This window comes from Martes martes (assembly GCF_963455335.1).
Source record: "Martes martes genome assembly, chromosome: 16".
Taxonomy (NCBI): Eukaryota; Metazoa; Chordata; class Mammalia; order Carnivora; family Mustelidae; genus Martes; species Martes martes.
The window spans coordinates 19,425,559-19,442,161 of NC_137904.1; the positions used below are offsets into that span (position 1 = coordinate 19,425,559).

At 48.8% G+C, this 16,603-nt stretch overlaps 1 protein-coding gene across 1 annotated transcript in view; it reads right to left on the minus strand.

Annotated features, from left to right (window-relative positions):
• Window positions 1-13,224, minus strand: part of RAP1GAP2 (RAP1 GTPase activating protein 2) — a gene marked incomplete at both ends in the record, with an annotated part of 215,472 nt that extends 202,248 nt beyond the window's left edge. The window contains 2 exon segments of the mRNA XM_080827395.1: window positions 2,035-2,151; window positions 13,175-13,224. Coding sequence (XP_080683521.1) covers window positions 2,035-2,151; window positions 13,175-13,224 — 167 coding nt within the window.
• Window positions 13,225-16,603: the final 3,379 nt, after the last annotated feature.

Here is a 16,603-nt window from a genome sequence, read left to right on the forward strand (position 1 = left end):
CTGATTTTATTCCAAATGGCTCCATCCTGTCTTATGATTGCTGCCCTCCTCCAAGGACTCAGCTCTACTCCTGTGACTCTTTTTTTTTTTTTTTTTTTTTAATTTATTTATTTGTTAGAGAGAGAGCGAGTGAGCACAGGCAAACAGAGTGGCAGGCAGAGGCAGAGGGAGAGGGAGAAGCAGGCTCCCCGCCGAGCAAGGAGCCCGATGTGGGACTCGATCCCAGGACGCTGGGATCATGACCTGAGCCGAAGGCAGCCGCTTAACCAACTGAGCCACCCAGGTGTCCTACTCCTGTGACTCTTAAATGCGTTCTTGGTCTTCCACTCAGAAGACAGAGCAGCTCTGTTAGCTCCGGGCCACCGGAATGGGCAGGAGGTCTCAGCCTCCTCTTCTTGCCTTGCTGTTACCCTGGGCAGGTACAACTGGCCCACCTGTCATGGAGTCTAGGAGGCTAGCCTCTCTCCCAGCCTTCCTACAGGTTCTGAGCCTGCATTGCCTTTGTTTGTCTTTCCCCCAGTACCTGCTTCATGAACTCCTTCTCTGACACAGAACCTAAGGACACAGCAAAGAACAAGCTGGAAAAGGCCCTGCCCTCATAAAGCTTACATGGTCAGGGGAGGGGCGGTGTCATGGACAATGAACAAATAGACAAACAAGAGAATGTCAGATCATGGCACGCGCTTTGAAGGCAAGGAGAGAAGGCGAGGGAGAACCTACTTTAGTATATCAGAGGGGAATGGCACACAGTAAGGTTTTGCACGTTGCCTGCAAGTGACCTGACCCTGTGGCCTTCCTGTCCATGTGTCACTAGCCTCTCCCAGGGCAGCCACACCAGCCTCTTTCTTTTCCCCTGTAAGCATTCACTGCTATACACTCAGAATTTCATTTTGGCACCTTTCCTAATAGTCTTGTCTCATGCTCCGGGGAATTTTCTGTCTTTTCTGTACATTATCTGAAATCCACCCTCTGGAATCCAGGACGCTCGTCTGACTACCCATTCCTTGACTACTGAGAGTTCCCAGGTGGCCTGAGTCACCCTTCCCAGAGTTCCTGTCACTTCCACATCATCATCCAATTCATTCTTCGTCCAGAGTGTCAGACCGATACTCAGAGTACCCGACCAACTCGCTGTTTCCCATACCTACTGAAAGCTTGATGAGACAAGAGAGAGCATTGCTCTTAGCTAAACAGGATTGCAGGCAGCTATCTAGGAGGTAAAGTCTCCCACCGACTTCTAAATCTTATTCCTGGGGTCATCTGGGGAGCAATGGTAGAACACTACCCCTGTTCTCTTGTGGACCAGCCCATGACATACCCCCCCAAATGATACCACCTCCACTCTTCTTTCATTTAAACCACCCCAGGGAGGTGTGGCCGGCTCATTCTTGGCTGTGAGGGTCCTGCTACTTTAGGAGCTGGTGTAAAGAGATCTTGAGGGGGAACGTGGAAGAAAGTTCAAGATCAGGTCTAGCAAAAGCCTTGGAAGGGGGTTAGGCCACAGCAGGTTTACCCAGGATCTCTGTGGAGACCGCTAATGCTTGTCACATCTGTCCAGTGTGGTGGAAGAGGGGGCAGGAGCCTGGGAGCAGGAATCTGGGCCAGCAAAAGCCCTCTTCTCCCAGCCCCCCACTCAGACGCAGGCTCCCATCGGGATGTCTGAAGAGGGAAGGAGGAGAGGAGGAAGGCAGGGCTGGCTCCACCCACCCAGGTCAAGGAGGGGTGGGGAGGCTGCCCAGCAAATCTGCCAGCCACTCTCCTTCTTAAAGAGGAACCACCTGACTCCTAGGCCTTAGAATTCTCTGCAGGCATCATTTCCCTTGAGACTCATGATCTTCATGATAATCATACCCATTTTACAGAGGAGAAAGCAGGGGCTGAACTAGCACCCAGGCTGACATACTCTTTCCAGAACGCTGGGAGGAGGCTCCTCTGCCAATGAGGGCAGTGGTCCCCATGGCAGATTTGCAGACCCGTGTGCAGCTAGTTACATAAGTACGGCCTTTGGAGAGTAAGGGCTGTGGTTCCCTTTACCTGGAGGGAGACTCAAGGTCAGCGCGGCTGAGGATGCGATGCTGCTGTGGGCTGTAGAGCCACTGGAAGGCTGTCAGTGTCCTCTCCTCAATTCGGAACCGTCCTTCCTGCACGTACCTGTGGGCAGGACAGGACAGAGTGAGGAGATAGGCAGGCCGCGCTCTGCACAGCTTCTTTGGAAAGTTCACTCAGCTTGCTAGAAAAAGATAGATTAGGGGTACCTGTCCCCAAATCTCCCCACTGCTCATCTGCCAGAAAGCCCTGTTTCTACAAGGTCCTAGTTAGAATACCCTGAAGAGGAGGCAGCTACAGGGTTTCAACTCAACAATGGAAAAGCTTTCTAAAAGTTAGCTGTCTGAAGTTGAAAGGAGTCACTTGGAAGGGGTGAGTTCCGTGTCACTGGAAGTATGTAACCAGAGGCTGGGCAGGGGATTCAAGCATTAGACCAGGGTTTATTTTCCAAGCTCCTTATAGGACTGAGATACTGGACTTCTTGATTTCACAGCAGGAGAAGGGCTACCCTGGAGGGGGACTCATGAGTCAGATGTCAGGATTAGTTTCTTCCAGAAACTCTCACAGGGTCTCAGCCACTGTCTGGATGGACAGTGAGTCTACAGTAGGAATGGAGGAAGCTGGGCTGGGCACAGTGAGGACAAATGGGTTCCTCCATCTCTGCCCACCCCCTTCTGGTAGATGTGTGAATCCATTCATGAGTTCAACATTTACTGAGTATCTATGATGATGAGCAAAAGAGACTTAATCCCTGGAGTTTACAATCATACGGAGAGAGAAACCACCAAATAGTGACATAAGCAAACATATCATTACAATATATTAACGGATACATTACCGGCAAGAATGTCAGTTGGTATAAATCTTCTGCAGGAGAACCTCACAACACTTGCCTAATTACAAGTGCAGGGCCACCTGACTGGCTCAGTCAGTAGAGCGTGTGAATCTTGATCTCAGGGTTCTAAGTTAAAGTCCCCATGTTGGGTACAGAAACTGCTTAAAAATAAAATCTTTAGGGGATGCCTGGGTGGCTCAGTGGGTTAAGCCTTTGCCTTCGGCTCAGGTCATGATCTCTGGGTCCTGGATCAAGCCCCGCATCTGGCTCTGCTCAGTGGGGAGCCTGTTTCTCCCTCTCTGCCTGCCTCTCTGCCTGCTTATGATCTCTCTCTCGGTGTGTCAAATAAATAAATAAAATCTTTTTAAAAATAAAAAAATAAAATCTTTAAGATATTTTTAATTTAATTAAAAAATAAATTAGAAGTGCAGTTCCTCTGTAGCACAAGGATCCACTTTCAGAGAATTTATCTACAGATTCTAGCATGTAAACAAGGGTATTGGGGCATTTGTTGTTGTTTTCTTAAGGTTTTGTTTGTTTGCTTGTCTGGTTGGTTTTGGGTTTTTGTTTTTTTTTTAGTAATCTCTACACCTAACATGGGGCTCAAAATCACGACCCCAAGATTAAGACCCCAAGATCAAGAGTCTCATGCTCTTCCAACTGAGTCATCCAGGTGCCCCTCTGTGGTATTGTTTATAAGAACAAAAGTCTGGGAACAGCCTAGGCAGTCACCAGTACGAGATTAGTTAAATAAATTATAGTACATCCATATGGAAAAAACAGGGTGCAATCATTAAACATATTTTAAATTAGGGTGTTCTCTGTTCCCTATCATGCAAAGATCTTCAAGATACATTGTTAAGAGGAAAAAAAAAAAAAACAAAGAACAAGTGCAGAAATAGCTGTATGTGTAATTTATATTAAAAGTGGGGGGAGGGGGACGCCTGGGTGCCTCAGTGGGTTAAGCCTCTGCCTTCGGCTCAGGTCATGATCGCAGGGTCCTGGAACCGAACCCTGCATTGGGGCTCTCTGCTCAGCAGGGAGCCTGCTTTCCCTGCATCCCTGCCTGCCTCTCTGCCTACTTGTGATCTCTGTCAGATAAATAAATTAAATCTTTAAAAAAAAAAGTGGGGGGAGGGAATAAAATATGAACACATATTTTATCTTTATAGAGAGAAACTCTGGAAACAAAAGAGCTAATAAAAATAGTTAGCTGGGTGGGGAGGAGGGAGAACTGGGTGAAGGGGAGCATGGGAGAGTGACTTTAACAATATATGTTTTGGGGGCACCTGGGTGGCTCAGTCAGTTAAGCCTCTGCCTTCGGCTCAGGTCATGATTCCACCGTCCTGGGATCGAGTCCCTCATTGGGCTCCCCGCTCAGCAGGAAGCCTGCTTCTCCCTCTCCCACTCCCCCTGCTTGTGTTCCCTCTTTTCCTCTCTCACTGTGTCTCTCTCTGTCAAATAAATCCATAAAATCTTAAAAAAAAAAAAAAAGTTTGTCTTCATACAGGAGAGGTATTACCTATTCCACATAGGATATGGGGAGAGGAGGGGAGAAACTACAAACTGCAGAAAGTTTGTGCAGCTGCTATGATTTCTGCGCAATGGGCCAGGCTATCTGCTGGGTGAGGGAAGTTCCCAGAAGGCAGGGGGCGGGAGGGCAGAGAGAGCAGCAGAGTGCTTTCATGGGTCCTGGGACCTCCCACATCAGAGCACTTGTCTCCTTTCACTCTCCTCCACACGATCCCAGGAGTATTTGGGTAAGAACATCCAGCCTGCTGGGTGGAAAACGGCAGGGCTGCCAGGGAAGGGGTCTTGCAGGGGTCCAGAGGGGACTGTGGTGACCAATATCAGGGGACAGTGCTGGAGGTGGAGTGAAATGGGAGGACTCTTGAGGGTTAGCTGTACCTGGTGATAGATTGGATGTGGGTGAAGGGGAGACAGGCAGCAGAGTTGTTCCCCAGTTCCTAGCTGGAGTCAGCAGCTGGCCACAGTGCCATTCACACTGGACAGGAACAGGTTTGGGAGGGAAGATCGTGACTTCCAGTTGGGACATGACTCTCCTCTGTGATATGCTTCCTGCCCCAAGATGACTCCCCTCCTGTAAAACCCGGCTCAAAACGTGATTCTTCCAGGAAGCCCACCCTGATTAATCCCATCCTCTTCTGATGACAAGTTTCTACGCCTTTCCTGGTCCTTGGACTCCTTGGGACTCAGCCCGGAATGACACTGTTGTGATCTCTGCGGGAGAAACTGATGACACCAGTTGTCTCCAAGACAGGGAACTGAGTGGCTGAGGAGCACTGCACAGTGCTTCTTCAATTTGAACCATACAGGTATACCGTGTTTTCAAAAAGTATCTTTTTGATCTGCTGATCATAAAATCTTAGGTCATTAGTGACCAAGAGGTCACTCATCTGTTCCAACAGCTTTATTTTACAGGCTGAGGACAGGAGGCCCAGAAGAGTCTTGCCCAAAGACGTGGCAGAACCAAAACCTGCTAGTGATGTCCCCTCACTTCCAGGATGATAGACCACACTAAGGCTGCCCTTGACCCCACCAAGCACACACAGGCCCACAGGCTGCAGGAGAAGTAGACCCACTCAGGAACCACCCCTACCCCAGTTCTCTCCTCACTCACCACCACCCCCCACCCCGTGCCTCTGTGCGGAATGCAAACCAGGAATGCAAACCATGTCAGCTACAAGCGCCCCATCTGCCTCTGTGGGCACCCTGGCCTGGATTCCACTTACCAACAGTAAATGAGCAATTTGTCCACCCCAAGTCCCAGACTCCTCATGTGTAAGTGACGATAACACCCAGTTTGAAGGGTTGGGGCAAGGATTATATGAAATAATGTGAGTGAGTCCGTTGCCATGTGGTCATCTTTATCCCCTTCCCTCCCCACCATCCCCATCAGCCTTCACCAATTTCACCAAGTCACAGGCCTTATGTGCTTTACCCACAACAGACAGACCCACCCCCTCTAAGGCTTGCAGCAAGCCCCTTGGAACGGGTGGATCCCATTTTAGAGATGAGGAAGAAGAGGCCAGGGAGGGAAGTCAACTTGTCTGAGGTGACACATGAAGTCAGCTCATGGCATCCAGTGTCCTCCTAACCAGCCCCCTACACACAGACACACACACACACCCACACCCTCTCCCTCCCCCATACCAGCCCCCAGACCCCTGCCCAAAACTGTTAGTGTCTACATATCACATTACCACAGTGTTAGTGTCTGCATATCAGGTATCCTCCAAACCGCTCCCCTGAGAGTCCGAGCGCTCCCACTTTGTTCCCTTTCAGCCTTTCCCACCGGATCATCCCACCCCCTCCACATCACACATAGGAGCCCCCGCATCTGTCTGTCTCATCTATCTGTCTGTCCTTCTCTAAGCATGCCCTGCCTGTTCTTACCTCGGAGCCCTCGCTCAGGCTGTGCTCTGACCTGAACTGCCCTCCCTCCATCCCTACCCCAAATCTGCCCCCTTCATTGCAACCCCTCAAACCATACTACCTCTAAGAGTCTGCCCCGATGCTCTCACCAGAATGGAAGAGCCAGGGCTCCAGGCAGGCCTCGCTTAACTTTGATCCAAACGTTGCTCTCTATCCGCCTTTACATGAGTCATTTACACGCCTGTCTGTCTCCTGCTAAGTGTCAAGATAGTGTCTGATCACCTCTGAAACCCCTGCAACATCCTCATGCAGACCCCTCACCAAAGCCCAGCCCGCCAAGGTCACAACAACAACGGCGACCAAGTCATCACAGCCTGGGGAAGCTTCCTTTCTAGAATGCTCTGACACAGGTGATCTCTATTAATGAATCCAATTTATTAACTTAGCGGGTTTGCTATATTGGACCACTCTGAAGGAACACCACCCATCCCCACGTACATCCCTCATTAACCTGCCATGTACCTGAAATCCTGTTTAACTGTACTCAAGGAGAGATTAAACACCACGGAGGCTCACCCTGTAAGCCACTCTCAACCATTAAAACCTGAACAAGAAGCAGCTTCTCAGATTATCCCTGGGAGAGTGGGGTCCAGAGCCTGGGGCATTGTCAGGGACATTTTGAAGGGAATGAGAAGAGGGAGAATGGAAGCTGCTCCTAGAAACAGACCCCAGGTTGTGGGAGTGGGGTGACCCCTCCAGAAGGACACAACCCATCACCAAAAGAGAAAACGGTCAGGCACTTTACAGGTTACAGGTTTACAGGTTATTTTTTTCAGCTGAACACTGGAGTAGGTCAGGCAGGCACTGAACCCTGAGGCTTCAACAGCAGGCTAAGTGAAAGAAGCCCATCACGAAAGACCTCAGACTGTACAATTCCATTCATATGAAATGTCCAGAATAAGCAAATCCAAAGAGAAAGCAGATTTGTGCGTGCCTAAGGGTAGGCTTGCGGGGAGGGGGTGAGAGGGGCATTGGAAGCTAACAGAGGTAGTTGTTATGGGGCTACTTTACAGGGAGATGAAAACGTTCTAAAATCGATTATGGTGATGGTTGCACAACTCTGTGAAATACTAAAAACCATTGAATTTTACACGTTCAATGGGTGAGTTGTAGGATTTGTGAATTCTATTTTAATAAAGCTCTGGGGGCCCCTGGGTGGCTCAGACAGTTAAGCGTCTGTCTTCGGCTCAGGTCATGATCCCAGGATCCTGGGATTGAGTCCTGGGTCAGGCTCCCTGTTCAGCAGGGAGTCTGCTTCTCCTTTTCCCTCTGCCTGCCCCACCCCCTGCTAGCTTGCACGCTCTCTCTCTCTCTTTCACTCAAATAAATAAATCTTTAAAAGAACACTTTTTTAAAGATATTTATTTATTTGTCAGAGAGAGTGAGCACAGGCTTACAGAGTAGCAGGCAGAGGCAGAGGGAGAAGCAGGCTCCCCGCTGAGCAAGGAGCCTGATGTGGGACTCTATCCCAGGATGCCGGGATCATGACCCGAGCCGAAGGCAGCCGCTTAACCAACTGAGCCACCCAGGCGTCCCAAGAACATTTTTTTTTTTTAATTTTAAAAATAAAGCTCTTTTTATAAGAGCAAACATCCATGAGTGCATACTGATACAAATAAATGAATACATAAATAAAGGGGAGAAAGAGACAAATTTTCCATGCACAAGAATTCCAAACAATGTATGTAAAAACTCTGCCCTCCAGGGAGCAGGTCACAACTCTGCTCTACTTAAAGGTGAGCCTCACACAGTAACTTCCTTCCCAAGAGTACTCTGTGGGGGGGATGCCTGGTTGGCTCAGTTGGTTAAGAAGCTGCCTTCGGCTCAGGTCATGATCCCAGCATCCGGGGATCGAGTCCCACATCGGGCTCCTTGCTCAGCAGGGAGCCCGCTTCTCCCTCTGCCTCTGCCTGCCACTCTGTCTGCTTGTGCTCACTCTTGCTCCTCTCTCTCTCTGACAAATAAATAAATAAAATCTTAAAAAAAAAAAAAAGAGTACTCTGTGGGAAGAGGGAGGGGAACAGTAACCTTTCAATGGAGAAGCCTAAGCACTACCTCAGCCAGGTGACCAAAGTCAATATCAACAGTGATAAATCCTGCTAATGGTATGTAACCTCGATATGATGTGATGACACAGCACTCCATCCCTGTGATCCTTCCCCCAAAACTCATAACCCTTAATCATAAGGGTTTTTCTCTAATTGTGAGAAAAACATCCGACAAATTCCAGTTGGGGGATGTCCTACAAAAAGACCAGTACTTCTGAACTGTCGAGGTCATCAAAAACAAGGAAAGTCCAGGGGGCACCTCGGTGTCTCAATCAGTTAAGGGTCTGCCATCATCTCAGTTCATGATCTTGGGGTCCTGGGATGCAGCCCTTGTCAGGCTCCCTGCTCAGCGGGGAGTCTGCTTCTCCCTCTCCCTCTGCCACTTCCCTGCTGTGTGCTTGCGCTCTCTCTCTCTCTCTTTCTTTCTCAGATAAATAAATAAAAATCTTAAACAAAACAAAACAAGGAAAGTCTGAGAAACTGTCACAGCCAACAGGATCCTAAGGAGGCATGACAACTAAATGTAATGGAGGATCAGGATGGGACCCTAAAACAAAAAAAGAACATTAGAGGTGCCTGGGTGGCTCAGTCCTTAAGCGTCTGCTTTCGGTTCAGGTCACCATCCCAGGGTCCTGGGATCAAGCCCCGCATCGGGCTCCCTGCTCAGCGGGAAGCCTGCTTCTCCCTCTCCCGCTCCCCCTGTTTGTGTTCTCTCTCTCTGTGTGGCTCTCTCTGTCAAATAAATAAATAAATAAAATCTAAAAAAATAAAAATAAAAATAATAAAATATCCTAATTCTCAAAAGATTTTAATTCTCCCACAAATCTGAACATGGCAGCTTACCACAGGTAAAGATTAAAAGTGGTCCTGCCTTGAGTTTTCACTTTTTTTTTTAAGATTTTATTTATTTATTTGAGAGAGAGAGCATGCACAAGCAGGTGGAGGGGCAGAGGGAAAGGGAGAAACAGACTCACTGCTAAGCAGGGAGCCTGATGCAGGGCTCGATCCCAGGACTCTGGGATTATGACCTGAGCCAAAGGCAGATGCTTAACCGACTGAGCCACTCAGATGCCCCGGATTTTCACTTTTAAAAATCACTTGAAGCATTTTATTTTATGAGAGAACTACTAAAGCCTTGCCCCATAGTCCGTGGCTATTTAGATATGTCTCTGCTCTTATGTACCATGAGCACATTAAAAGGGTAGCCGATCTGAACAGCTGAAAATTATTTTATTACCAAGGAGTTCAACAGCTTGACAGATGTGTTCATTTCCTGTGGAACTGGTACACACTATGCCAATATCTTAGGGTAAGAATTTGATTGGATCTCCTCCTCCCTCAACCTCCGTTATTACATTATAAAGTTTAATATCTTGCTTTTGAATGCTCCCAAAACCCCAAAGCCTTCCTCAGTTCTGCTTCTGAAATACCAGATGTAGAGAGAACTGTAGCCCACAGCCTTCTAGTGCGCTTGCTCTCAGCACCACAAGGTGGCACTGTTGAACACCAGTCCTGCACAGCCTGGTGGAGACTACACTGCTGTGGGGAGGTCCTTGTTCTGTATGAGCTCTTTCTGCAGCGATCCCCCACATGTGGGCTCCCTTGCTTCACGTTCAGACATCATTCCCCCAATGAGACCCCGAGCAGCATCCACCAGCTTCCAGGGTGTTGAGCCTGAATCATTCACCACTTAGACTCCCAAGTGTTTCTGGGTAACTATTATGGACTGAGAGTTCGTGTCCCCGTCCTCTCACTCCCCACCTCAAATTCATACATTGAGGACCTACCCCTGCAATACAACTCTACCGGGGCCTTTGTGGAACTAAGGTTAGGTAAGGCCCTGATCCAATAGGATTCGAGTACTTATAAGAAGAAACACCAGAAGAGCTTCTATGCTCTCTCACCATGTGGAAGACACGGGGAGAAGGCAGCCATCCCTAAGCCAGGAAGAGGGCTCTCCCCAGAACCCGACCATGCTGGCATCCTGATCTTGGATTTCCAGCCTCCGGAACTGTCAGAAAACGTCTGTTTTCTGTTAGAAAACTGTCTGAAAAAAACTGTCAGAAAATGTCTGTTGTTTAAGCCACCTAGTCAGGAGTCAGGGGTGGTTTCTTCTTTATCTTTTTTTCTCTTAAAGTTTTTTTTTTTTTTAAGATGTATTTCTTTATTTTAGAGAGAGAGAGCGCACGCCGCATGAGCATGAGCATGAGCGGGGGTAGGGGCAGAGGGAAAAGGAGAGAAGCAGACTCCCTGCTGAATGTGGAGCCTGACCCAGGGCTCCATGAGGTGCTTGATCTCAACGACCCTGAGATTAACACCTGAGCCAAATCAAGAATCAGACACTTAACTAAGGGAGCCACCCAGGTGCCCCTTCAAGCTTATTTATAAGAGCACTTCTTACATTTAGCAAATTAGCAGTCAGCCTATTTTGTGTAAATATTATTATCCAGTTTCTAGTTTGCCTTTTAGCTTTATTGTGGATTTGCATCAATAATTTACCATTCGTCACCCTCTCTACCACTCAAAATTCTGTGGTTGAGGTACTGGTGACCCCAGCCCTCAGCTCCCTAAGTGGGCACATGGCCCAGCCTGGCCAAAGGGAGCAGTCCATCCCCCTGATCCTGGTGATTGACTCTAGGATGGTCATGTGACCCAAGCCAGGCCAATGACATGACATCCTGAGGCTGGCTGGGACTACTGAGAAAGGAGAGCTCTTTCCATGAGGGTTGCTAACTGGAGAGCTGCCTATAGCTGCTGATAGCCAACTTGCCTTCACAAGGGACTAAAAGCAAAACAGGAAAACAGACGAAGAGTATAGAGCATTATTTGGTGACATTTGAGTACCTAGGAGCAGTTGTGCCTGAAACATGAAAAGTCCCTGGAGTTCTCAGTTCTGTGAGCCAATAAATCCCCTTTTTCTCTTGAGCCAGTTTGAGTGGAGCAAACCAAGTCAACGTGAAATTCTGGAACCAGGGGCCAAAGCTGACATGTTGGGAGCATGCCAAGAGGATCAGAGGGTGCCCTGCCCTCAAGAGTGCTCCCTACCAAATGCCTGATCACTCAAGCCACATCTTCAGGACCTTCTCACAGCAATGGACTTTTACCTGGGGGTGAAAAGTAACCCCAAACCTAATTAGGGCACTAACAAAAATTCATCCATTATTCGGTTCAGCCCAAGATCCAACCCAGTCAGGCAGCATCAGGGCAGAGAAAGAGAGAGATTCAGACCAGGAATCTAAGCTCTACCCCTGTAAAACTTCCTATTTCCTCCTCTATGAAGCGGGAGAGGAATTAAACTAAGAACACTGATCCGAGAGATCCTGCAGTCCTGGGGTACTGCCTCCTTACCAGGGAGAGGACACTAAGTAACTGCCAGCTTTCCACTAACTCTTTAAGCAGATTAACTCTACTTTTATCTGTTTTATGTACTGGTGGCTTAATTTTAAAAATGGTTCCACTTCTAAACGACAATTTTGATTATTTGGACTTTGATTTTTGGGATCTTCCCAGCGCAGAGGCTGAGCAGGCTGGAAACCCAATGACCCCTTCTGCTCTGACATGTTAGAATTTTCTGACAATGGGAACTTGGCCGTCCAGCCAGGCTGGTTGGGATAGTCCAGGAAATAGGCAAAACAGAGGAGAAGTTAACCCCCTGGGCAAGACCTGGGCAGAAACCCTGACTCGACCACTTATTTGCTGGTGGCCTTGACTAACCACTTTCCTTCTCCAAGCCTCAGTTTCCTCATCTGTAAAATGGGGATGCTGATACCTTCCTCTGAGCATCACTATGAAGACTGACTGCAACACCCCAATCCTGGAGAGAGAATAAAGTATGCAGGAAGCTCAGGTTGTTATTATTGATGATATTCTTCTTTGTATTCCAGTTACAGAGTATGCCTGGTTCGATGTGTCCAGAATGTTACTTCAGAGATGCTCCCTGGACCTAGTGTGGGTAGGATGATGTGGGATGGGGAGGGGTCCCAGCCAGACATTCTCCTTTGATTTTTTGACTTCTCCCAAAGCAGGTTACCTTGTATTCGAAATCCCACCAAGCAGAGGTCAGGCCTCCGGCCGAAGCAGCCCTCAAGGTTCGTTTGGACATTGGGGACATAGGCCCAACCCAGGTGACTCCCGATGCTGCTGCGTCTGAAACCCGCTCAGCCTGCAGTCAGGTAACCTGATACCCAAAGGCCTGAGCAGGACTGCGGTGGGGGTAGGGGCAACGACCCACCCACGCAGGGACCTCTTCCTTCACCTCCTAAGCCGCCATCTCTGAGCCCGCAACTCCAAAGTGCCCCACCTCAGAGGTCCCTGTATAGATAGATAGGGCTATCTCCTTGAACAGGGGAGCTGAAGGTTGTGGGTTGTGCCCCTGGGACTCAATTCCGTGGCCCGACCAAAGCAGCAGAAGCAGTGGAGGTGGGCGGGGGACCCCCATGGCACAAATCAGAAAGCTGAGGTTGGGGGCGGGGGGGGGAGGAAGGAGGGAAACCCAGCCTATGAGCCTGTGGAAGGAGGGCAGGGCCCCCCAAAACCTGACGTCAGGGACAGGGTCCCAGGTTCCAGTGCCGACCTCTCCGGAGAGCCGCAAACACCCCGCGCAGGGACGCGGGATGGTTACGACCAGCCAGTCCAGCGCCTCTCTGTAAACCTGGCCCCGCAACCTCAGCTCAAGAAGAAACTTTGGGCCAGCGCCCCGCTCCTTTCCGCGCCCAACCGGACCTCGGGGCGCGGGGCGCACGGGTTCGCTCCCGCACCAGGCCCCGCGGCTCCCCCGGTGCCCACTCACCAGCGCACCAGCTGCCAGCGCTTCTCTCCCGGCGCCCGGCGGCCCGCCATGCCTCGCCCCGCCGCCCGCCAGCTCCCTGCCCGCGGCGGGCCACTAGGCGGAGGCAAGTCCGGCTGCCGCAGGCCAGTGCGGAGGCGCGCTCGCCGGCGCGGGGCGCGGCACGGGTCCCGGAGGGCGGGGCGGGCGCGGCGCGACTCCGCCTGGAGCCGGGTTGGTGCGGCCCGCGGCTCTCATCCCCAGTGCGGCCGCGGCCCCGCCCCTGGATCTGGCTGGGGCTGGGCTTGGGGCTGGGGTGGCCGCGCGCTCCTGCGTCGCAGTGGCCGAGGCCACAGTCGGTCCGGTCACTGCCCAGCGGTGCGGAAAAGCCGGGTTTCTTGGGAGCACTGCGTGAGGAATCAGGTTCTCAGAGTTCTACTGCGAGGGAAACCGGACTTACTGAGTGACGAGCCCTTTCTCCCTTACGACACCTGCTCTACCTACCTAGAAAGTTATGCATAAAGAATTAAATCTCTCTCCCTAAAATAAAAATTGGTGTGCCCTACAGATTGTTAAAATATTTTACAGCGACTGTATTTAAAACAGTACGACCTTGGCCCGGCGTGCTGCCCATCCGGGCTTCAAGCTACTTCCACCCCAGGATCGCTGACATTCCTGGAGCTGAGCAGAGACCAGTCGGGCCCACAGCACCATAAGCGAACGCTTCTCAAGCCTAGTTTGAAGCAGCTGAGTTTTAGAAATGTTTGTAAATATAGAGGTTGCCTACACATTGTAGAGTGCCCTCCAAATTCACCTGCCTCCCATACCAGGACAAGCCGCATCCTTTGCAGGAGGGAAACATGCAGAGAGGAGAAAACCTGGCCTCCAGTGTGAAGATCCTGAGAGCCTGCCTACCTCTTATGGATTATTGGCCATACCCAGGAGTATTGAAAAAGTTTGCAGGGAAATCCAAAAGCTACTGACATTTGCTATTATATATATTCATAGGTGACTTCCCCAGAATTCAACGAAAACCAAGACTGCATATATCCTAAGAATTCTCACCAAAGCTTTCCACCATGTCTAAAGAAGTGACAGGAAGCAACAGGAGACAGGAATGTAACCAACATAGAGGCATCATATAAAAAGAAAACAGGGAAGGACATACAGACAAGATAATTTGGCAGCTTGTCTTTGACCTTCAAAGGTATTCTGAGGCTACCAATTGCCTTTGAGCATCCCTTTTGGGGGGGGAGGCAGAGGGAGAAGGAGAAAGTGAACCTTAAGCAGGTTCCACGCCCAGTGGGGAGCCCCAGGAGGGGCTGAATCCCTGAGACCATGACCTGAGCCAAAATTAAGGTTTGGACACTTAACTAAATGAGTCACCCAGGCACCCCTGAGTATCCTTTCTTTAAGTTTTCCCAGTTTAATTAACACAGAAACCAAGGAAACAAACAGAAAGTCCAGAAACATCCCCAAAGATGTGTGTGATATGTATTTCAATTTGGTGGGGGAATTGGTGATGGGACAATTAGTTAACCATTGCGGAGGGAGTGTCTATTTCACATCACAAAATACAGTTCAAATGAATTATAAATATAAGTGTATACATACATATAAAGGACTAGAAAAAATATAGTAAGTATTTCATTATGTACTAAAGTGGGGGTGGGTTTTTTTAAGCTTGACATCAGTGTTAGATGCCATAAAGGAAGAAATCAATGGATCTGATCAAAATAAAAATATTTAGGCTTAGCAAATTAGGAAGATATGATGAGCAAAATTAAAAGGCAAATGTCAAACTTAAATGTTTCTAAAATATATGCCTGTATCTGTACATCCATGTTCATTATTAGCACCATTATTCACAATAATGGAGGGGTGGAACCAACCCAAGTACTCATGGGTGGATGAATGGCTAAGCAGAATGTGGTACATACATATAATGGAATAGTCTTCAGCCTTAAAAAGGAAGGACATTCTTTTTTTTTCTTTTTTTAAGACTTCATTTATTTATTTGACACAGAGAGAGAGAGATCACAAGCAGGCAGAGAAGGAAGGGGAAGCAGGCTCCCCGCTGAGCAGAGAGCCCCATATGGGGCTCGATCCCAGGACCCAGGACTGAGCCGAAGGCAGAGGCTTAACCCCCTGAGCCACCCAGACGCCCCAGGAAGGACATTCTGACATGTGCTACAACAGGGATGATGCTTGAGGAGATTATTAAGTGAAAGAATCCAGTCACAAAAATACGATATTGGGGTGCCTGGGTGGCTCAGTGGGTTAAAGCCTCTGCCTTCAGCTCAGGTCATGATCCCAGGGTCCTGGGATCAAAACCCACATCAGGCTCTCTGCTCTGCAGGGAGCCTGCTTCCTTCTCTCTCCGCCTGCCTCTCTGCCTACTTGTGATCTCTGTCTGTCAAATAAATAAATAAAATCTTTAAAAAAAATACAATACTGTATGATACTACTTATATGGAGTTCCTAGAGTAGTCAACTTTATAGAGACAGAAAGCAGAATGGTGGTTGCTAGGGTCTTGAGTTGGAGAGAGGAAGGATGGGGAGTTAGTTTTTAACAAACAAAGAGTTTCAGGTTTGCACGATGAAAAGAATTCTGGAAATTGAGAGTGGTGATGGTTGAACAACAATGTGAATATACTTCATGCCACTGAACTATACACTTAAAAACAGTTAAGATAGTACATTTTAGGGTTGCCTGGTGGCATCGTCCATTAAGCATCTGCCTCCGGCTCAGATCGTGATGCCAAGGTCCTGGGATCAAACCCCACATCTGGCTCCCTGCTCAGCGGGGAGCCTGCTTCTCCCTCTGCCTCCCACTCCCCTGCTTGTGCTCTCTCTTTCTGTCAAATAAATAAATAAAATCTTTTTTATTTTATTTTTTTTAAGATTTTATTTTATTTGACAGAGAGAGAGAGATCACAAGTAGGCAGAGAAGCAGGCAGAGAGAGAGGAGGAAGCAGGCTCCCCGCTGAGCAGAGAGCCCGATGTGGGGCTCGATCCCAGGACCCTGGGATCATGACCTGAGCCGAAGGCAGAGGCTTTAACCCACTGAGCCACCCAGGTGCCCCAATAAAATCTTTTTTAAAAAGATAGTAAATTTTATGTGAATCTTAATACAATAAAAAACTAAAACACTGCAAGTTTTTATTGGGGCACCTGGGTGGCTCAGTGGGTTAAGCCTCTGCCTTTGGCTCAGGTCATGATCTCAGAGTCCTGGGATCGAGCCCCACATTGGGCTCTCTGCTCAGCGGGGAGCCTGCTTCCCCCTCTCTCTCTGCCTGCCTCTTGCCTACTTGTGCTCTCTGTCTCTGTCAAATAAATAAATAAAATATTAAAAAAAAAGAAAGAAAGAAAGAAAGTTTTTGTTATAAAAGAATAGGACATGATGAACATTCCAATAGAGAAATGAGTGAACATGAACAAACAACTCATGCA